Here is a 24,903-nt window from a genome sequence, read left to right on the forward strand (position 1 = left end):
TCAGACAGTATACAAGTGGTTCAAAAAGCCTTCAGTCAGACAATACATAAGTAGTCAAAAACTTGTATAGTCAGACAGTTATTAAAGTGGTTAACAGTTTCTTCAGTCAGACAGTGCATCAGTAGTTAAAAACTCGTTCGGTCAGACAAAATAAATGAAAATAAGTAGAAAACACTTTCTTTTCTCCGACAGATTTTCTTTTTTCCCTCGTAATTAAAAATAAAGGACAAAATTTCTACTTGTATCACTCTAATTTGTCATCGACGAGATCATGATGAGCGACTTCCCTTTTATAGGGTAGGGATGTGAATTGAATTACAATGAGAAATTACTGAAACATGGTCATTGAATGGAGCCAGTTGCTAATCTGGATTGTGTGCCCATCCCCGGAAACGCGTGAGCTAGCCTACCGATTATAGAGCTACAATGACAACTAAGGGATATATGTATATATATATAAAGGGAGATACCATGCGCTTACTTTGGCCAAACACTCGAAAACAGGAACTCAACGAAAAATATGTCCGACACAAGGCTTTCAAAAAATTCTGTATATAATAATAATGATGATAATAATGATATTAATGTCAATAGTGAGAATAATGACAATAGTGATAATAATGACAATAGTGATAATAATGATAATAATGATAATAGTGATAATAATAATAGTGATAATAATGATAGTAACGATAGTAATAATAATAATAGTGATATTAATGATAGTAACAATAGTAATCATAGTCATGATAATAATATTAATGATAATACTGATAGTAACAGCAATGATAGTAATGATAATAAAAATGACAGTAATGATAATAATAATGATAGTAATGATATAATTATAATAAATATAGTACTACAATGAAACATTTGCTTGATCTCACCAAAAAAAAAAATAATTCATGACTCAAAATCCAACTGTGAAATAATAATATAATAGTATAATATCATACAATTTCTATACATGTGTTTTGTACGTATATTATAGAATATATATAATTTTTATAATGTATAGCAATATTTTTTTATATATATTTGTGAATCATATAGATATGTGCTTGTTCTGATAATACGAGGGCATCAAAATTATATATCGAGTCAATACGATAGATTACAGACAAAAAATCGAACAAAAATTCGATTCCCATGCAAAACAGCTAATTGTATTATATAATAGGCAAAAATTGTAAAAAAGTTGTGTTATGTTACGATTTTTTTTTCTACACAATTACATCTTTTTTATCTCAATTAACTTTGAATTTGCAAAAAAAAAAAAAAAAAAAAAAAAATTCAAGTGTCTTGCATTAATTTTATACTTTTTACGATTTTACTTTAATTTTAATTTGTAAAAAGTAAAAATCCAAGTGCCTTGCATTATTTTATACTTTTTATGACTGTTATTAATTATGTACACTTTTTATTTACACTATCGTTAATAATTGATAATTCAGTTTATAATAATATTAAATTAACAATTGTTAATTAAGTTAATAATATTTGACGCTTTAGAGCTTGTTTTTTGCTAGTAATAATAATATTAATAATAATAATAATAATAATAATAATAATAATAATAATAATAATAATAATAATAATAATAATAATAATAATAATAATAATAATAATAATAATAATAATAATAATAATAATAATAATAATAATAATAGCAGCAATAATGATAATAATGATAATAAATCACAATTAAGTTAATAATTTATATTAACTATTAAAAATTAAGATCATATTAATATTAAAAATTGACAATTAGGTTCAAATATTAAAAATTGCTAATTAAGTTATTATTAATAATTTACAATTTGTTGCATAATAATATAATAATAATATTAATTAAGAAGCTAATTAAATTCAAATTCTTATTAATAATTGACAATTAAGTTAACAATGTTATTAATAATTTACGGAAAATAATAATTAAGTTAATTAATTAATTAATTAATTAACAATAATTAGGTTCATGAAAATATTAACAGATAACAAAAATAAGTTCACAATGATCTTCAAATTTTAAAATTAGGTTCATAATAATATATTAGCAATTAATAATTTAATTCAAAGTTTAATTATTGATAATAATTAAGTTAATAATTAATAATTCATGGAAATAATAACAATTGACAATTAAATTCTCTGTAATATTAAAAATTTTAAATTGCTTAAATTTAACATTTTATTTAATTTAATTTATTTTAAATTTAACAATTGTTAAAAAATTGTTAAAAAATAAATTCATAAAAATATTAACAATTCACAATTAAATTCTTTGTAATATTAAAAATTCATAATTACTCTCGTAATAATATTAACATATTAATATTATTATATATTATTATTTTTTTCCAGTAATATTAAAAGTTAAAAATTATGTTCACAATAATATTAAAAAATAAAAATTAAATTCACAATAATATTAACAATTAAAAATTTTTTTCAAATGATTAAATAATTAATTAAAAAAATTAATAACTAGCAAACTGTTTCATTAAATCCATAACATTAACAATTGATAATTCAGTTATCCCAAAGTTAAATTAAAATATTTTCAATTAAAAAAAAAAGTTAAGACACTTTTCTCTCTTATATATTTTTTATCTTTACAAAATTTAATTATTATACATGAAATTTTTGAATTTTGACTTTATATTAAATTTAATAAACAAAGTTTTAGTCGATGAAATTGATTGGACCTTAATATACGATTTGTGAATACTAGTGAGGCAATTATAAATTCTCCCTCCTTGCCCCCACCCCCTTATTGTATACATATGTATATATATATATATAGAAATGGAGAGAATTTACTTACGAAGGCTGAACATGATTTGTTGAGAAGGGGGGGGAGGGGGTTTTATTAAAGACTCTCTCTTTCCTTGCGACTCTCTGTCAACGGCGTTTAAAATGTTCGCCGCATTGAGTCGGAATTTCAGAGCACGATTCAGTAACTGACACAAAATCAGATCGGCACTTTCCGTTGGATATTGGTATTCAAATGAATCAAATTAGTCGCCTTGCGTTCCTTCCCTCTCTCTCTCTCTTTCTCTTTCTCTCGTCCAGCACACTTATTGCATTAATGGTACTATATATATTTAAAAACGTATTATAAAATATACAAAAATCTTCAATTTTATATTCATTTCTTAAGGGGCCATTCGAAATATAAATTATTTAATTAATTGATTAATAAATTAATTAAATTTATTTTTTATAGATTATTTTATAATTTTATTTAATTAAGGCGCTTTTTCAAATTTTTGACCATTTGTAAGAAATTTTACATACATTAAGACTAGTTTTTTCTATTGATAGTTAAAAAAAGCTCCTCTCCACCGTTAAAGTCTTCAGTAATTTATGCACGACCCCTTGAACGTAGAAAAATTGAAAATTTCTTTCGAATAATAATACCATTAAATTGTGCATTACGAGATAAATTTGTAAAAAAAATTTTGAAAAAAAATTAAAAAAAAGTCGTAGGGAAAATGTGAAAAAAAATTTTTTACAGAGATAATATTTTTGTTTGTAAAAATATCAAATCCTAAAAATAGATTTTTAAATAATTGGAATCTATTTGAAAAAAATGATATTCGTGGTAGAAGGTAAACAGAAATAGAAGAAAAAATTTTTAACCCACTGTTTCGATTGAACCTTCAATTTTAATTTTTGGAAAAATTATCTCTGTAGGTGAAAAAAAATTCCTTTTCCATAAATATTATTCTCGACGACTTCGAAAGTATTCCTTCCTACATAGGAAAACCAAAAAAAATTCGTTGATTTCTTTTTTTTTTTTTTATTATGTAAAAATAATTTTTTCTCACAAAACATTTATACACACATTCATACCAATTGTCTCGCCAAGTCGTGATCTCATTTCAAGAAAAAAAGTGCATTTTCTATATAGTAAAAAATCCTCTACGTGAAGAAACTCCATTTTTTGAGATTCAAAGTCACGACATTCTCGAGACAAGAAAAAAAAAAAGTCGCATGGCAATCGTGGGATGCTTTTTTGTCATTTTTTTCAAAAGGGTGCTCTTATATAGTAGTGCTTATTTGGTGCTCGGCACAATATCAAAAAAAATCTGTGCTTTCTTAAGTTTTTTTCTCATAAAAAAATTCAAAATTTTTTATACAAGCATTACGTTTTTAAATTTACCTAAATCGGTTTCGAATTTTCTTTTCTATTTCTTTCAAAATATTCAGAAAAATATTTCGACGTAAAAATTCTGAAAAAAGGTATAAATTGAAAATTTTTATGATTTTTCTATAATATTGGTGCGTATACAAAAAAAAAAGAGGTGACGTATTGCATGTATGCGGTGCGATTGTGCCCGAAAAAATACCATTTTATATTGCGGTGCGCGTATACGTATTCGCTTAATAAGATTTAGAAAAAAAAAAAATTTTTTGCTTGTGCTTCACAAAGTGCGAGCTTACACGATATAGGGTGCTTTTAGCAGTGCTTTCTGTCATACCACTTCGCTTTACCGAGTCTGTTTGAAGGATCCCCCTTAAGGTAGGTAAAGGATATCTAAAATAATAAAGGATTTCAAGTGAATGCAATAAAACTATAGGTATACGTGAACTCGTGACAAATTTTTTTTACCCCGTAAAAAGAAAATTATATTTCGCAATCTTTTCACAAAAAAGAAAAAAGAAACTTTTCCAAAAAAAAATCTTTTGCGAAAAAAGAAACTTTTCAAAAAAAACCTTTTGCAAAAACAACTTTTACAAAAAAAAAACTTTCTCAAAAAAAAAATTTTTCCAAAAGAGTATGAATTTTTAAAACATGCAACTAAAATCTGGAAATTTTTATTTTTTTCTAAATGCTCATTTTTCTTGTAGCATTTTATATGAAAAATCATTACGTAAAATGATTTTGCAAACAGAAAAAAATTGTTTACTCTTGTTACACTGAAAAAGTAATCGCCTATTTTAATCAAATAAATTTTTTTTTTCAGTGCATTAATAATTGAATATTTTCACTAGTTTTTTTCAAAAATAAATTTCAGAAAAAATTGTTGACAGATTTCAATGATTTAATTATTTTTGTCTTGAATCCAAATTGCAAATGCAAAATTTTTTTTGTTAAAAGACTTTGAATTTTAATTAAGAAAAAAATTTTTATTTTATAATAAATAATATGTAAAAAAAAACTACTTTAGCCATGAAATTTCAAGTTGAAAAAAACTAGAATAAGTAGAATTTTTTTTCAACTTGAAATTTCATGGATAAAGTGTTTTTTTTATATATTTTTTATGAATAAACAATTTTTTTGTTTATTAAAAATTCAATCCAATTCAATTCGAATCTAAAAAAAATTGTCAAATGAAAAAATCGATTTTCAAAATTTTTAAAGCATTTTTTTTAAATCTTTGTTTTTATTCTGAAAATATTAAAAAATACAAATTATTATTTCATTTTTTATTTGGAAATTTATTTGTTTATTTGTCTAACTAATTTCAGATCATAATTTTTATATATAAAAAAAATATAAAATTATGATTTGAAATTAGTTAGAAAAATGAGCAAATGAATTTTCAAATAAAAAAAATTGAATAACAATGGTATTTTTACGCATTTTCAGCCTAAAAGTTAAGTTCTTATAAAATAAATGCTTTAAAAAATGTAAAAATCAGTTTTTTCATTCGCCAATTTTTTTCTAGATTCAAAAATATATTTTTCACAAAATTACGCATGGATTTTAAAATCCTCGAATTTTTAAGAAAAATAAAAGTTCAAAAAGAGTCAAACATTTTTCTGAATGGTTTTATTTTATGACAATTGAATTCCTCACAAGAAATTACCTTAAATTAAAAATAATTTTGTGGAATAATTTAATAATTATTTAAATTATATAATTAATTAATAATTTAATAATTGAAATCGGTTCTGAAATGTTTTTCTAAAATTTATTTTTGAAAAAAGTAGTAAAAATAATCAATTCTTAATAAAAGGAGTAGATTTTTCTTCCAAAATCCTTTTACGTAGTAATATTGCTTTAAAATGATGCATAAAAATTAATATTTAGGTAAAAAATAAAAATTTTCAACTTTTTGGTGGGACGTTTCAGAAATTCTTACTCAAAAAAGAAAGAAAAAAAACCAGCAAGATTACTTGCTATCAGGGTATTTTAAACTCAAAATAAAAAAAAGAAAATTATACGTGCAGGTGGTGGAAAAAAATTTCCCCCCTTACTTTTCGTTATAAACTAAAAAATAAAAACAATTTTTTTGCGGTTTTCGCAGGTATTTTATCAGGCAAAAATTAAAATCCCATGCATCGGCATGCCATTCATCGGATGGGATTGTAGAAAATTAAGTTCAAAATTTCAGACTCGGTAGAGTTTAGTGCAGTTTTTCCAGTTTTTTTTCTTTTTTTCTTTTAGTTTATTTTGACGAAGGGTGAAAAGGAAATTTTTCTTTTAAGGATAATTGGATGGTGATAGAGGAAAAAAAAAATTCTTTTTCTTTTTTAAATTTCTGGATGCTGGTGGACTTTTGGGATCTTAAACAAACGAAGTTGCATGCTCTAAACATGTGCAAACGATAGAACTAAATCTCAACTAAAGACAGAAGAGCCTTATATCAGAGATATAGAAATATATGTAGAATATATATAGTGAAAAAAAGAATTAAGTGCGTTTATATATATATTCTTGTGTGTGAAATACATTCGCGTGTAATGCTAAATATATTATAATAAAATAGTAATGATAATAATAATAATAATAATAGTAATCATAATAATAAGCGTAGTCAGTAATCCCTGTCATTCTTTCAAGTATTTCGTACTTTCGCCTTCGGTAAACTTTTGACCCAATGATTTTTTTTCTGTGACGAAAAAAATTCACTACGTTACAAAGTTTTCTCATTTTTAGTTTTTTACTTTTTTCTATTTTTCTACTTTTCCTTTTTTCTATTTTTCTTTTTTCTATTTTTCTATTTCTCCATATTTTCTATTTTTCCTTTTTACTATTTTTCCTTTTTTATATTTTCATTTTCTTTTTAAAATTTTTTTTTCCACGAAAAAGAATTCGAAAGTAAGAAAAAGTCCTTCCGAAAGTTTGACAGTTTTTACTGATCTTCTATTATATTTTCATGAGACGTGGCAAAAAGTGAGTGAAATAAACTATAAAAGAAGTTTTTAACAAAAAAATGTTACTGAATCACGTAATTATATAAATTCATTGGAAAAAAAACATAGATTATTTGTGATTACATATTATTAAGTAAAGGTATACGTAATAGTGTAAAATTATTAATTATCTTAAAAACTAGCTGTTTTTTTTTATAAACCTGGATCATCCTCCTGCAAATGCTTTAAGAAAAAGACAAAAATATATTTGGTTGAGTATTATAATTAATGTGTTTTCTTTTTGTATCATGAAAAAAATTATGTCTATTTTTTCCATCAAAGTTTATGGCACACAAAGAAAATCTAATGAAGTGGCAAAAAAAAAAATAATGTTAGGCCCTGAAAAGATATTTTTAGATTGTATTTTTTCTATTAGTGTTTAAATATTTCATATTTTCTTTTTCGCTGAATTGCAAAAAAATTATTATTAATCAGCGATCCAAATATAAATCCGTGGCTGCGTGTACCTGGAAAAAATCCTGTTTTTTTTGTGGCGGGGGGCACAAAACGGGATATCACAGACAACAAACAAAAAAAAAACACTAATTTCGCCGCTTAATTTTTCCAAAAATATAAAATTTTGCCAGCCAAAAAGGAAAAATATTGTTTTTTTTTGTAGGCAAGGCTTATTTAATTATTATTATTTGAACATATTATTTTCGGCTTTAATTCGCAATAGAGAATTGGAAATTTTGGACTCAAAAATTCGCGGAGGGGAAAAAAGTTAGAAGAAACTTTAAAAATTAAGTTAGTAGAAGAAATAGTCAGTAAGATTCTCCAAGTAATTATGTTTTCTTTTTTTTTAATAGATTTTATTAGTGACAAATATCATTTCTTTCAACAAACATTTTTACTTTTTAGAGGATTTTTTTTATTTTTATATTGGATTTGTAGCGATTGAAAAATTAGGAAAATTTACTAATTTTTGTTTGATTAACAAATATTTTTTAAATTTAAATCAATAATTATATATTTTTCATTTCTATTAAATTTGCTTTTTTCTGTCTTTTGAAAAAAATGTTCTATTTTGCAGACAAAATTCTACTGCTGAATCTTAAATTTTTTTGTTTGCTATTTTTATATTGGTTGTGAAACGATTAAAAATTTAAAAAGATTATAATTAATTTTTGTTTTTTTAGAAAACATTTTTTATTATTAATCTATAATTATTTATAACTCAATTTTATTAAATTTGCATTTTTCTTTTTTTTTAAATGTTTTATTTTGTAGACAAAATTGCTGATTTTCAAAATGTTTGTTTACTTTACAGAAAAAGCTATTTTTATTTCGAAAAATGTTTTTACTTTATAGAAAAATATTTATAAATTCAAAAAGTTTTCTTGTTTATTGACAAAATTTTTTTTAGAAAAATATTTTTACTTTGCAGAAAATATATTTATATTTGAAAAAATCTCTCTATAATTGGTAAAAGTGTCATCTTTTTTTTAAAATGTTTACTCTGCAGGAAAAAGTATTTATGTTTTAAAAAATCTTTCTATATTTGGTAAAATTTTTTCCTTTTTCTTAATGTTTTTACTTTGTAGAAAATAATTATTTCTCTATTATTGTAGTGAAAATGTCAAATATTATGAGTATACTTTTTATTACTGCAACAAAAAATGCTTCTATTTTTGTGAAAATAATAAAAAATGGTTCTCTATTTGTAAAAAGATAAGAAGTTAGCATTTTGTCTAAAATGTTTACAGTTTTGTTGAAGAAAAATAAATGAGTTTATATTTGTTTAGTTTTTTTTTGTTCAAAATAATCATATTCTTACTTTGTACACTAAAAAATTGTTCTATTTTTGGTGAAACTGTTTTGAAATTTTTGCGTGAAAATTTGTATCAATTTTTGGTGAATTAGTTTCAAATTTGTTCTATAATTGTTTTAATTTTTGTATGAATTAGTTTCAAATTTTTGTATGAATTAGTTTTAACTTTTGTTTGAATTACTTTTGAAAATACTAATGAAAATAAAATCATTTTAAAAATAAATTTTTTTATTACCTATTTTTGAAAAAAAAAATTTGATTTCTCAATTTTTTTTTCTCATGTATAAACTTGGATTTATGAAAAGTGAAATTAAAGAATGATAATAATGAGTATATTAGTCATTTACAAATATTATCAAAATGGAGAAAAAGAATGAAGAATAAGAACATAAAAATAGGATTGTGTTTTTACTTTTGGTCAGTTTGAGATTGAAAGGAATTAGAAGGTTTTTTTTTTGAAGAAGAGAAATTAGTTGGAATCTGAAATCGAAAATATAATTAAAGTTTAAAAAAAATCCAAGTTGGCGTATCTCGCACTAGAAACGCGCAAATCTCATCGGATTTTTGGCGGGCTTTTATATTTTTGGTCTCTATTAAAGAGACATTTCATCCGTTTGTGTTTTTCTTTATATATTTTTTTCTTTTGCCACCTGCAAAGAGCGGTTTTGAGAAGTACGAAAAAAGTCGAATTTTTTCTATTTGTAAAAAATATTTGTAAAGAAAAAGAAATAAGTAGCAATATTTTTTTGTGCACTGTACAATTTTTTGTGAATTAAAAAATTGGAGATAAAAATATTAAATATATATGTTTCTATTTAATTTTTCATCATGTAAAGGGAATTTACGCGTTTCGAAAGCGAGAAATATTTTTATATTAATGCTACAAATACTATTAATAATAAATTATTTTTTGTATTTAATATTAAATAAAGTTATTCTGTTTTTAATTAAATTTATTGAAAGTAATTTACTAAATAATGAAAATTATTGAAAAAATTTAATAGAGTGAAATTTATTAATTAAAGTTTCTGAATATTCATAGTTTACTAAAGTATGAAAATTATTGAAAAAATTAAATAGATTACAATTTATTGGAAAAAAGATGAAAATTTCTCATATTCAGAAATGAATTTTTTTTTGTGAAGTTAAATTTTGATGAAAATTTTAATAGGTGCTTGTATATAATTAATATTAAGAGAGCTTTTTATAAAAAGCAGATAAGTTAAAAGCATTTTTTCTGTCTTTTGAGAAAAAATAAATATGTTTCAACATTCGGCTGTTTTTTATTTTTCAGAACGCATTCCTCACGCCATACTCCTTGCAGGCGTTATTTTATTCTTTTTTTTTTTTTTTTTTTTTTTGAAGGTAGAAAAAAATTTTTGTTTTCAATTTAATGGTACATACCATCCTCGTGAGTTCTGACAGTCAATGGACGACTTGATGGTCCATCACCTACGCTCGTTCCGGCAGCAACCCAAATTCGATATTCGGTCCATTTTTTCAGTTCGTCCAACAAAAATTGCGTTTTGTTGAGCGTGACAAGTCGAGCTTCCGAATCAGAACGTCCACTCTCAACGGCCTGCAGTTTGTAGTATGTAATCCTTCCATGTGTATGTTCAGCAGGTGGTGGATCCCATGATACCAAAATTGACGTTGGGCTGACTGCTCTTCCACTTACATTCTGAGGCGGAGCCCCGGGTACTGCATAACACTCAATTATAGGAAGGGAAAAAAACGAAAAACAAAAAAAAAAAAATTTTTGGTCCAGGATAAACAATCACTAATCAATAATTATTCTTCATCTCACAAATCGAATTTATATCCGAATCCAGTTCTAAGTTATTCCAAAAGAAAAAAAAAACTAATAGTAAAATTTTTCTTTCTACATTTCACTACAACTATTTAGAATCAAAAATTTTTTTTTCTAGAAAAAATATTTCAGCACGAAACATATTTTAGTAGAAAAAATATTTTAGTACCGAAAATATTTTAGTACCAAAAGTATTTTAGTGTAGAAAATATTTTAGTACAAAAATATTTTAGTACAGAAAATATTTTACTACAGAAAATATTTTACTACAGAAAATATTTTTCTACAGAAAATATTTCAGTAGAAAAATATTTCAGTACCTACGAAACATATTTTAGTAGAAAAATTATTTTAGTACCAAAAATATTTTACTACAGAAAATACTTCAGTAGAAAAATATTTTAGTATAGAAAATATTTCAGAACAGTAAATATTTGAGTAGAAAAAAGTATTAAAAAAATGTACAGATTTTTCTAAATTGCAGCATTCGAAAAAATTTTTTTGATTTGTAACCAACAGGATTCGATAAATTATTCGAGTGAGTCATAATTGCGTTAATTAATAATTAGTGATTGAAAAGGATTGTTTAAAAAAAACAATGAAACAATTATTTCTTAAAGGAGCCAATTAAAAAGAATTGCTCCTTTGAATAATAATGAAACGAAAAAATTATTAAAATTACGTTTTGGCTCAATTCGTCTAAGAACTAGAGAAAAAAAAAATTCTCGAGCGAAAATATAATTATTAAAAAAAAGATCACTCGAAAATAAGACGAGAGAACCAAAGACGTTTTAATAAGAAAAAAAAAATGATAATAATAGGTAATTAAAGATTATTGAGAATTATATATATATTAATTAAAAAAAGGTGCCCAAAATGCACACACATATATTCGATGCAGTGCTTTAGTGCAAGTTATATGTATTGATATGTATACGTATATATAAAAATATATATATAAAGTGGCATCCAAAAACGATTTTTCTTTTGCAAAAAAAGTGGCATGCATATATCATTCTCACTCTCCCACACGTTTCAACGAACTTTGAGAATTCGTTGACGTTCAAAAAAGGAAAAAAAAAATTAAAATTAAAAAGAAAATTAATTTTTTTTTTAATTTCTGGAAGGTTTTTCTTTCTTTTTTTTCTTTTCACTTTATACTTGAGAATAGCTTACTCTACTTAGCAGGAGCGTCTAGCGCTACGGCATCTCTCCTACCTGCTGTGCCAATCAAATTTTTCATATGGAGAGCAAAAAGAAAAGTAACTAGAAATCAATTTCAAATTTTTAATTATTGAAAATAATTTTTAGTACTTCTTTAATTTCTTTCTATTTTTTTCCCCAGTGATAAAATTGATTATTATTTTTTTTCTCTTTTTTGGGCACTCCTCGCTGCATGAACTTTTATTCACTGTTTTTTTTTTCGTTTGTTTTTTTTCGGTTAATTTTTTTTGCTGCTTACCATACTGCTTTGTGCGAACTGGATAAGGTGTTGTCGTTGCACCTTCTCCTCTTTGTGTACGAGCTGCCAGCCAAACAAAATACAATGTATTTGGATACAGTCCTGTGAGTGTGTAGTTTTCTGTCGCTGCTATTCGTCGATGATGCTTTTCCTAAATGGAAAATAATATGAATCTAATTAGAATTTACGATTTTAGTTGACAATTTAATTAATTATGAGAAAAAAATAACTCTTACGCATTTGAAATATTTTTTGTCAATTCTAATATTATTCATTACAATTACTAATTTTTTTTCGTAATTATTAATTATTACCTATTGTTAATTTTAATTCTTTTATTATTTTTTTTATTCTTTTTTTATTTATTTTTATATTATTATTATTTTTATTTTTTATTTTTTATTTATAATTAAAAATAATTTATCACATTATTCTTATAATTATCTACAAGAATAGGAATTATTATTAATTCTGATTTAGATATCAGTCAGACCTGAAATTTCATACTTTTAATTATTAATTTGGTCTAATTTAAAAAATCAGTAGTAGAAGTCAATATTAGTCAGACGCAACGTTAAAACTCTATATTTATTTATTTAACTAGTAATTTACATTTAAGTAAATAATATTAAATATTCTTGTTTATTATTATTCAAAAATTTCAATACAGTTAGTCGCAAAAATTTCATTATTCTCATGAATAATAAAATTCTTCGAAACAATTCAATTACATTGTAAAATCCTTCGCAAGAATTCAATTATTTTCATAAACAAGTAAATTCTTCGAAAAGAATTAAAATATTTTTCATAAATAATAAAATGTTTACGAGGAATTCAATTATTTCCAATACAATTTTAATAAAATTCTTGGAAAGAATACAATTATTTTTAAAAATATTATTTAAATTTAATTATTTTCAAGAGTTTTAATAAAAATTCAATTCAATTATTTTTATAAATTGTAAAATTCTTGTCGAGAATTCAATTATTTTTGTAAATAATAACATTTTTCTGAGAAATTCAATTATTTTCAGATACAATTTGAATAAAATTTCTAGGAAGAAATTCAATTATATTTAAGATTTAAATTAAATAAAATTTCTCTAACTGGTTCAATTATTTTTAAAAATTGTAATAAAATTTTTCTAAACAATTCAATATTTTTCTCAAGAGTTTTTAATAAAATTCTTTGTAAATTTCAATTATTTTCAAAATATTTAATTAAAATTACTTTAAAAAATTATATTATTTTTACGAAATTTAATGAAAAGTTTAAAAAAAGTAATTATTTATAAAAACTCCAATAAAATTGTTTAAACGAATTTCATTTTCTATGAATAATTTTAATATAATTTAATAGAAAAATTAGTAATTATAATTAATAATAAACACGATTATTTTAAAAACTTAAAAGAAATTCTGCTTAAAATTCAATTATTTTCAAAATATTCAGTAAAAATTATTTGAAAAAACTCAATTTTTTTCAAGAAAATTGAAATAAATTTTTCAAAACAATTCAATTATTTAATAAAAAATTGTAATAAAAATGTTGCTAAGAATTAAATTATTTCCAATACAATTTTAATTACATTTTCTCGAAAGAATTTAATTATTGAAAAAAATGTTGATTAAATTCTTGAATAGAATTTTATTGAAGCTTTTTTAAATAATTGAATTCCTGTGAAAAATTTACTATTTATTGATACTATTGAATTCTTATAAGAATTTAAAAAATTATTTTTTAAAATAATTGAATTTTCTCGGAACATTTTTACAAGATTTTTAAAAATAATTAAAATTTTTGAAGAAATCAATACAACGATTATTAATATAGATTGGGGATAATTTAATTATTATTAGTAGTATAAGTCAGTTTTCAGTCAGACGCAACATTTTAAATTCGTATAATTTTTTCAAAAATTCCGTGTTATTTAATTATTAGTAGTAAAAGTTAATATCAGTCAGTCACAAAGATTTAAATTTATTTGCTAATTCTGGGAAATGTAATTATCAGTAGTAGAAGTCAACGTTTGGTCAGACAAAGCGTCTTCTATATGATGTATTTTTAAAATCAGTAGTTGAAGTAAATATTAGTCAGACGCAACGATTCTAATTTTTCTTTTTCCATTTTAAAAGGGAGGTAATTTTTTTTTTCTTAATTATAAAAGTAGATTGAATATAAAAAAAAAGAAAATTTTACCTTTGCATAAGTATCGTTCCAGTAGAGCTCATAGCTGAGAATATTTTCAGCGCTATGGGCGGGTTTGTCCCATTGGAGCGTAATTTTGGTCTCCCCAAGTTCCACTGCCTGTAAATTTTCCGGTTGGCTCGGTACCCCTTGTTGTGTTTTTATTTGCACCCAAGGACTAACGGGACCAGGTCCAACGCTCGTGAGAGCTTGCACAGTTATGGTGTAAATTGTATGTGGCGTGAGATCGGCAATTGTCGTCAATTGATTATTATCAACCATTTGCGATTGCCACGATGCCATTGGTTGATCTGGATCCGTCGTGTAATACACCTTGTAACCCTATTTAAAAAAAATAAATAAATAAAAAAATTAATTTCCTTTTTTTAAATAGGTATTTATTTTTTTTCGAAAAAATTTAACTCTCCTTTATGCAGAAAAATGTTATTTCCTTTTTTTCAATTATTTATTTTTTTCCCAAAAATTTAATTTCCCATTTAGGAAAAAAAATTTATTTTGCTTCTAAATATTTTCCATTAAATATTTTTTTTGTATTCTAAATATTTTTATGTTAATTTTTTTTCTTTTTTTAAATTCTCTTGTTTTTAAATATTTTCAGTTAAATTTTTTTTGCTCTTTTTGAAATTCTTGTTTGATGAACATTTTAATTTGTTAAGAAAATATTTTTAATCTTCTCCACTGAAATTCAAATCAAATGGAAGAGAAATCAAGCGAGGAAGATAATTAAAGTAAAATAGAGAAGCTCAGCAATATTTGTTCGAAAACTACTTACTGTTACTTGACCATTTGGAGTTTCTGGCTCATCCCACTGAATAACCATTGTACTGGAACTAAGAGGCCGAACTTGGACCTTACGTGGCGCTGTACCAGGTTCTAAAACAATTATCAAAAAAGAAATTGTTAATTCTCTGCAATTTTTCAAAAAATTTTTTTAGTGCTTCCAAGAGAAGACCTTTACCTACAAATAAATAATAAAAGGAAAATTTGGTGCTAGTTTTTTCAGAAGTGTGAAAAAAATAAATTGTGCAATAACCCAGAAAACCAGTCGTTTTTTAAATCTATAAACTTTTTACTTTTTAAATATTAATAATTAAGTTAATAATTAAATTATTGATTAAATTTATAATTAAGTTCATAATTAAATTAATAATTAAATTAATAATTAAATTAATAATCAAATTAACAATTAAATTAATAAATAAATTAATAACTAAATTAACAATTAAAATAATAATTCAATTAATAATTAAATATAAATAAGTACAGTAAAAAAATGTCCCTTCTTTTAAACTTAAAAAAAATTCTACTGTAAAAATTGACGAAACGACAAGAAATCTTTTCCATACCCTTTGTGGAAAAAATGAAACGAAATAAATAAAGTGCTACATGAAATAATTTTCGGTAAATGAAATGAAACCAAAGAATCACTACTTCCACTCTTAGTTACATAATTTTCAACTTACTGGCACCTTCATATGTTGAATCCGCTACAGGGGAAAAGACAAATCGATTATTTTTCGCTTCTATAAACAATAGACGGTGAAAGTACAAGTGAAATTTCATAAATTTCATTCGTATTTTCACTACATTTACAGGTGCACTACGATTCTTTTTTTTTTTTTTTTGATTAATATAGTGATTGTTTTTTGTTTTATTTTTTCTATTGTAAATTGTTGATTAGAAAAAAATAGGAAAAAAATGACAAATGTTGTATTTATTATATAAATATTTTTTTTTAGTGGATAAATATTTTTGTGTGTGAAAATGTTTTTTAAAAAAAATATTTACGAGGTGCAATACATTAATATACATATATATATAATAGGTGTAAAAAATGGTAGATGATAAAAAATTCTTCTCACTTACATGGGTTTTCAAATGTGTCCACAGTTGGACAGCGTGAAAAAATATAAAGTTTCCCCTCAAAAATACATGCCAAAAAAATTTTCAGCCAGTGCAAAAAAACTATCTAGGTGCAAAAAATTCTATGTTTCTTCTTTTTTTTTTTTGGAGAAAAAAAGAATGGAAAAATTACCGCACGTTCTTGCCTTTTCTCATCAAAAATTTGTTATTTTGTCGAAGATAAAATATTTTTCGTCCAAATTATAAGTTTTGCCGAAAATTTTCACAATCAGAAACTTGTACTTTAATTTTTTTCATTTATTTATTTTATTTATTTATTTTATTTTTCTTTTACTCTTACTTTCTCGATTTTTTGCTTTTATTAAAATATATTTTTTATTGTCATTTCGATTTTGATTTTGACTTTTGATTTATCGTCGACAGTAAACATTGTTAAAAATAATGAGAAGATTATCAAGCACAGAAGCGAAATATACAATATATATTTTTTTTAATAAAAAAAAGCAGAATTGTATGAAAAAAAATAAATTCTACGCATATGCTTCAAAAATAGATGAAAAATACAAATAAAAGATTATTTTTACAAAAAAAAAAAACAGAAAGAAGATATTCAGAATGATAAATGTGATGATTTTTTTCGATAAAAAAAAATTGAAAAAAAAATGAAAAGTGTTGATGTGGTATAGCATTTTGATGGAAGTAAAGTTTCATTTTGGTGAAAAATATTTGAAAGAGACAAGTCGTTGACAAGAGAAAGTAATGAAAAATATATATTGAGAAATTCTGTTTTGTGTGCAACTTGGAATTAAATATTGCATATTAGATATTATCGGAAGAAAAATTACATTCAAAAAACGAATTTCTTTCAATGTCTGACAAAATGAAATTTTCGAATTTTGAAAAAGTTGTATACTTCTCGTCATTTTGATAAATGAAATTTTTTTCAATTTTAATATTCAATGGTACTTTGTAATTTTATTTTTAAATTTTACTTTTAAATTTTTACTTTTAATTTAAATTTGCAATTTTAATTTTTAACTTAAATTTTTAATTTAAATTTCCAATTTTAATTTTAAATTTTATATTCTAATAGTCAATGTTACATTCAGTCAGAAGTTTGTTTGAAATTCGTGAAAAAAATGGCGGTCAATGTGCTTTTTTCATCAGATGAAAACTTTGTCGACTTATTGTAATATTAATGTGAGTATTGAAAGTCAGACAAAAGTTTTATTTATACAGTAAATTTGTCAAATTTTTATAACATTTTTATCAGTAGTATAAGTCTATATTATTCAGACACTACTTTTCTTATTTATTTATTTATTTATAAATCTAGATTCCTTAAATTAATGTACCAGTAGTAGAAGTCAATTTTCGACAGACAAAATGTTTTAAATTCATAATATATTATTATCAGTAGTAAAAGTCAATATCAGTCAGACGCAACATTACAAATTTATATATTCATTTATCATTTTGGTATAATTTGAATATCAGTAGTAAAAGTCAATATCAGTCAGACAATATGTTAAAAATGATTTATTTTGTTTAATTTAAAAATCAGTAGTAAAAGTCAGTCTTTAGTCAGACGTAACATATTTCATTCGTATAATTTTTTCAATTGCATAGAATTTATAATTATCAGTAGCAGATGTCAATATCAGTCAGACCCAAAGTTTTAAATTTATTTGTTAATTCCGAAAAATTTAATTATCAGTAGTAGAAGTCAATTTTCAGTCAGACAAAGCGTTAGAAACTTGTAATATCTCAGTATCAGTAGTAAAAGTCAATATCAGTTAGACCGAACGATTTAAATTTATATTTATTTTGCTAGTTTTGGGAAATTTAATTTTCAGTAGTAGAAGTCAACGTTTGGTCAGACAAAGCGTTGTTTATATGATGTATTTTTAAAATCAGTAGTAAACGTAAATATTAGTCAGACGCAACATTATGAATTTAAATATTTATTCATTATTTTCTTGTAATTTAATTATCAGTAGTAAAAGTTCTTATCAGTCAGACGCAACGTTTAAAATTCCTATATTTATTTATCAATTTCGAAAAATTGTATTATCAGTAGTAGAAGTGAGTTTTTAGTCAGACAAATAGTTTGAAACTTGTAATATTTCAGTATCAGTAGTGAAAGTCAATGTCAGTCGGACACAAAGTTTTAAATTAATACCTTTTATTTATTTCTCTGGTCTACTTTAAAAATCAGTAGTAAAAGTCAGTTTTTAGTCAGACCAAGCTTTGTAAAGTTGCAATATTTTAGTATAAGTGGTAAAGGCAATATTAGTCAGATCAAATATTTTAAGTCAGTCTATTTATGTACTGATTTTTTGCAATTTAAATATCAGTAGTAGAAGTCAATTTGAGTCAGACGTAATCAGTAGAATTTTAATTTAAATAGTAGAAACTAAGTAGTAGTATTTAAATAGTAGTACTATTTACTTTATTTAGTAAATAATTTTTTGTATAAGAAGAAGAAGAAGAACCTGAAGAAGAAGTTCTTATTATAAACCAATTTAATTTTCGTTATCAGTGATAAAAAAAAAATCTGTCAGACTTATTGTCAAAATTACTTTGTCCAGTAGTTACGGTCAATAAACAGTCGGACATTTTTTCACTATTCATTTTTAGAAAGTGAATATTTTCATTAAAAATAGTATATAATGAAAATTCATTTTCGTACATGGGATCAATATCGTATAAATATTTATTTATAATAATTTAAATATATACGATTTGCCACTAATTGAAAGCTTAATTTAAAATGGTGTCAAGATAATTAAAGAACATTATTTTTTTTTTTGTTCTATTCAGATTTTGAAATGAAACGTGCAATATATGTATTTATATATAATGATTATGGAAATGAATTCTGAAATACTGACTTGTTTCACCAGTGGTGACAATCACCGGGGCACTCGGGGGACCTCGACCGATGGTGTTGACAGCAATGACATACAATTCATACTCGGTGTAAGGACTAAGACTTCGCACGTGATAATACATTGTCGTGATTCCAGATATTTCAGCGAAGGCTTGATTTGCATGCTTTGGTTTGTGTTGAATGACATAATATTGTAGTTCGTCCGGTCTCTTGTAAGACCACATTAATTTCACCGATGTTGCAGTAATATCGGACACTTGAACGTTTTCCGGTGGGCCAGGAAGAGCTATTGCAGAGAAAAATTTTTAACTTTACAAATATCCTTTTCTATATTTTTATAAAATAAATAATATCGTAAGTTTAGGAAAATTCAGTGAAATTTTTATATACATTAAATCAAACACTAGAAAATAAAAAAAAAAGATTATAAAAAAAGTAATAAGAAATATAATTTTGACACTAAAAAGCAAAAGTATCGAAAGTAAAATAAAATTCTATAAAAATAATAAAATAATAAAAAATAAAGTGATAATAAAATAATAAAAAATAGTGATTAAAAAATAATGAGTAAAATAAAACCGTGAAATTAATACAAAATTGAAAAAAGAGAATAAAAAACTAAAATAATAAATAATGAAAAAAAAAATGGAAAATCAATGAAACAAAGAAACAAAAGTAAAATAAGTCATAATAAACAAGTAAAAATATTTTCGACTGCTTTTACACGTATTCAATTTTTATATATACACATGTTATTGAAGCGAATAAACCTTTTGTAATTGATGGAAAGCATCTGAAAAAAGCTTTTGAAAAAAGCTTTTCACAAGATATAACAAATATTGAATAATAAAAAGAATTGACTTTTATTACGAGTTCAACGAGTAGATGATTGCGTTAAAAATATTTCATTTTATAACGTTTGCCCTCTTTTGCTATAGTAAAAATAAATTAAAAGAAGAAAACAAAAGAGAGAAAAAAATCTTAATTGATTTTAAAGAATTTAATACACTAATGAAATATCAAAATAGAAGAAAATAATTTGATCGAATGATATAATAACAAACAGACAATAGAAAAATTAAAAAAAAATAATAAACTAAAATACAAGAATTGAAATAAAAAATTTTATAATTTAATTTTTATTCAACAAAAATGGAAGATAATTATTTTAAGAACACAAGTCAATTCAATATAATAGAAAAATGAAAAAAAAACTTAAACTTAAAAAATTTCATTTTTCCCTGAAAGAGAAAAATTTCATTTGTGGAAAATTTTCCCCAAAAGCTAATAATAAAAAAAGGGAAAATTATTTACAAGTATTTTATGGCATTTAAAATAATCGGATTTAGCGATTTTATAATATTGTATGTACATTTTGTTTGAAATAAAAGGCATTAATTTGAAAACAGCAATAGCTTAAAAAAAGTACATAAAAAATGTGTGTAAATTTTCAAAAAAAAATTCTGTAATAAAAGGTTTTTATTTAGTTTTAATCTATATGTGAATCATGTATGTGTGTTCTTTGATGGAAAAAGGTTTTATAAAATTTTTATCGCCTACAATTTTTCAATATAGGAAATATTTTATTAGAATATTATACGAAGAATCATTTTTTATAAAGTTATATTATTTATATCTATTTTTATTTTATTGCTTTCATTACATTTATTAGTGTTTTATTATTAATTTTATTATATTCAGTCATCTCATAACTCTTTAAATTTGAATTAGTAAAAATGTTTACTAATTTGAATTAGAGACTGACATTTTGCTTTTGATTTTGTAAATTTTACTTATAAATAGCAATTTATAGTAATTTATTTTAATTTTTGTTTATTTTTATTATTCATTTAATTTTAATTTGTAAATTTTACTTATTCCATACTCTCTAAATCTGAATATGTGAAAATTCACATATTTGTACGTTATAAGTCGTCTTCTCGATCAATAAGTGCATATACACTTATAATAAGTGAAATTTCACTCAGAATAAGTGAAAAATTCACTTATTTATAAGTGTATATGCACTTATTGATCGAGAGGACGACTTATAACGTACAATAAGTGAAATTTCACATATTCAGATTTAGAGAGTAGAAGTTACAAATGATTGCAGAAATTTAATTTATTTTCAAAAGTAATAAAATTCTTCGCAGTTCTTCAATTATGTTCAAAAAAATTTTTAAAATGCCACGTCAAAATTTTAATTATCTTTAAAAATAATAAAATTCTTCTCCAAAATTCAATTATTTTCAAAAATTATCCTCAATTCAATCATTTTCAATATCTACTATTTTATAATAAAATTTTTCAAAAGATTTCAATTATTTAAAAAAAGTGTTGATAAAATTTAAAGCAAACATTAAATTATTTTCATAAGTAATAAAAATTTTTACCGAGATTCAATTATTTTCATAAATAATAGAACTTATCATTGAATTTCAATTATTTTTAATACAATTTTAATTGAATTCCTCGAAAAATGTCATTATTCTTAAAAATATTATTAAAATTCGTTTAAAAAATAATTGATTTTTAAATATTTTTGAAAATAATTACATTTTTTGTTTAGTTATTTCAATAAGTGAGAGTCGAATATTTTTTTGTGCAATTGAAAGTAAATATTTTTAAATCTAAAAATAGTATAAATAAAATAAAATAACTAATTTTAGGAATGCGAGTTGAACATTTTTCGTGCAATTGAAAATAAAAATATTTGAAATATAAAAGTAGAAAAAATGAATAAAATAAAAAAATTATAATAAATTAAAGTATGTATCAGAATTTGAAATAATTATAATAATTTAAAATAATATCATTTAACAAAATACTTAAATAATTAAATAAAATAAAATAATTATAAAAAGAAGAGTAGAAATAAAATGAAAACATAAAAATAAGAAAAATAGATTATAAAAAAAAGATAATTAATTTTTTTTTTTTTAAACTTACATTGAACTTTGACCATTGTTGTGGATTCAATTAAACCGAGTTCACTGGCTGCAATGCATGTGAAGTTTGCCGATTCCTGAATATTATTTTGAATAAGGACATTTCTGCCGACTGGTAGTTTGTCATCGGGTGTCATATCGGTATCAGGTTCCTTTCTCCATTTGACATAAGGCATTGGCGCACCATAAGCAACGCACGTCAAATTTAAAGTTGCACCAAACATAACTTCAATCACAGTTGGTGGAGGAATTGAAAATTGAGGCGGTACTCGACGTTCTGAAATTGGATTTTCAAAAAAACATCCTTCAAATTTTTTCCCTTATATATAATTTACAATTTTTACGTTTAGAATTTAAATTTATAGATACATTCTATTTTATGTTCTTTTTATATTATTTTTTTGTAATATGCATTAAAAAACCGTACAACATTTCTTTATGGACAAAATAAATGATAATTTATTAATAGTTTGATTTTTTCTTATTTATTCAAATAAAAATAATAAAAAAAAATTAATATTTTTACATTTATATTTTATATATATATTTTTTTTATAATATTTGCAAACATTTTTTTTTTTATAAAAATTCAAAGACTTCTTCTGTCGTATTTTTTTTCCTTTACATATTTGTCAATTTCGCTTTTCGCATTCGATGGATTGTTGAAAAAAGAAAAATATCTCCTCGAGAAATAAAATGCAATTTTTTAAAAGTAATTCCCTTGAAATGTAAAAATGGAATTTTTTTGAAGAAAAAAAGAAAATTATTCTCCTATTTTCAATGGCTGTATTGGCGAATGCATTTAGATAAGAAACTAAATAATGTAATGATATGTGGTGTTAGAAAAACAGTTTTATTTTATTTTTTTTTTTTTTTTGGTCGTTTTAGTTTGTATGTGAGAACACACAAACGAGAGAGAAGTAGATAAGGAAATTTACGATCAGACACGTTTTGTGTTGATTTTGGTGTCTATAATTTTTATTCCGGGAAGATTAAAGATCTCTTTTCGAGACTCAAACACGTGCTAACAAGTTCGACAAGGATTTTTATCGCACAACTAAGTACCCCTCTTGATTTTACTTATATATCAACTTATCTCTCCCTCTTTCCTTCCCCTCCTTCTCTCTTCCTCCTTTTTTTATCGGTAATAAATTTAGAAACCATAAACTCTTTTTTTATTTCAATATTATATTTTTAATAAAATGTTTTTTTTTAAATTTACATTTACTTGTAAAATGTTTGATAAAAAAATATTTCCATAATAATATGAAATGCAAGTGTAAAAATATATTTTATTATAATGTAAAATTTTTAGATGTAAAAAAGTTATAAAATGTAAAAATGGTTTAAAGTGTAAAAAATGTAAAAAATGCAAAAAATGTAGAAATATAAAAATGTATAAATGTATAAAATGTAAAACATGTCAAAATGTACAAAATGTATAAATAAACAAAAAATTAATTCAAATTTATAAAATATTGATGATATAATTAACTGTACGTACATTTGACAGAGTTGATAAAACAAAAATTAGAACGCTATAATTAATTAGCATTTTCCATTAAGATTCTTAAAATACGAATCACAAGTTTCATTTACTAAATTAAATTTAAACTAGGTACTTAAATAATAATTAAAAATTAACACATTCAATTAGTATAATTAGAAATAATGAGTAATTACTTGCAGTGAGAGAAACGGAAATACGAATAATTATTTGATAATAACTAAAATATTAAATAATTTTAACATAGTAATTAATATCTAAAAGTTTAATAATTCTCTTAAAAAGGTTATAATTAAAATGCTTCTTTTAAAATTGAGTTAATAATTCCCATCGTGTATTTTATATTAAAAAATACATTGACGTTTAATGTTTTAATATTGTGTAAAAATCCTATTAAAACATTATATTTAATGTATAAAATATTAGTATTTTAATATTAATTTTATTTATTTTTTTTTATCTATTTTACTAATTATTTTATTTGTTTTATTTTTTATATTTTAAAAATGTTATTTATTGTTTTCTTTTTTCTTCTTTCTTTAAGTTATACTGAGAACTTTTATTTTAAATCCAAAAATATGTGGCCAACCAAAAAAATAGGTTTGAATTAATTTATTTTGTTTATTTTACCTATTTATTTTACTATTTACCTTGTTTATTTATATATTAAATATATTATATTATTATTTATTATACATTATATATTGTTGCAATATGCATTAAAAATAATAAATTTGAAGAAGAAAAAGGCTAAATAATAATAATGATAATAAAAATAATTAATATTATTATTATTAATATTATTATTATTAAAATTATTTTATATTGATAAATGAATAAAGTAATACTTTAAATAGAAATGGAAATATTTTTCCATGCTTCTTACCTTTAACGTAAAGTATAGTTGACTTGGAATATTCAGTACCAACGGAGTTATTTGCCACACATTCGTACTTTCCTTGGTCCTTGACTTCAGACATCGTGATTTGCAGCGTTCCTAAAGCAAACAAAAAAATATTTTCCATAAATATGCATGAAAAATCTTTTTGAGAGCCAAATACCATATAAACATGTATAGAAATATTTCTTTTATTGAAAAATTTCTAATTCACTAAATTTTTATATATACTTTTCTAAAATCAATTTTATTTTCTATTATGAATAATTTTTTATCGAATTATTCTTAATAATAAATAATAAAATAAAATAAAATTATTCTGAATAATAAATAATAAAATAAAATAATAATAGCCTTTTTCCCTTGAAATGTACTATGAAAATAGAA

General features: G+C 22.8%; 1 protein-coding gene across 5 annotated transcripts in view; it reads right to left on the reverse strand.

Annotated features, from left to right (window-relative positions):
- The window catches only part of LOC122500993 (tyrosine-protein phosphatase Lar), a 450,509-nt gene that overhangs the window by 22,597 nt on the left and 403,009 nt on the right, over window positions 1-24,903 (reverse strand). For 2 of the 5 annotated variants that reach the window (XM_043610191.1, XM_043610189.1), the window contains 8 exons: window positions 24,505-24,615; window positions 22,113-22,388; window positions 19,162-19,446; window positions 15,868-15,873; window positions 15,177-15,277; window positions 14,396-14,725; window positions 12,196-12,346; window positions 10,328-10,624 (listed from right to left, as the gene is read on the reverse strand). In XM_043610191.1, coding sequence (XP_043466126.1) covers window positions 10,328-10,624; window positions 12,196-12,346; window positions 14,396-14,725; window positions 15,177-15,277; window positions 15,868-15,873; window positions 19,162-19,446; window positions 22,113-22,388; window positions 24,505-24,615 — 1,557 coding nt within the window. The remainder of the gene's footprint in view (window positions 1-10,327; window positions 10,625-12,195; window positions 12,347-14,395; window positions 14,726-15,176; window positions 15,278-15,867; window positions 15,874-19,161; window positions 19,447-22,112; window positions 22,389-24,504; window positions 24,616-24,903) is intronic. The other 3 variants (XM_043610190.1, XM_043610192.1, XM_043610193.1) reach the window with 3 other exon arrangements.

Source organism: Leptopilina heterotoma, unplaced genomic scaffold (genome assembly GCF_015476425.1).
Source record: "Leptopilina heterotoma isolate Lh14 unplaced genomic scaffold, ASM1547642v1 Lhet_197, whole genome shotgun sequence".
Classification (NCBI taxonomy): Eukaryota; Metazoa; Arthropoda; class Insecta; order Hymenoptera; family Figitidae; genus Leptopilina; species Leptopilina heterotoma.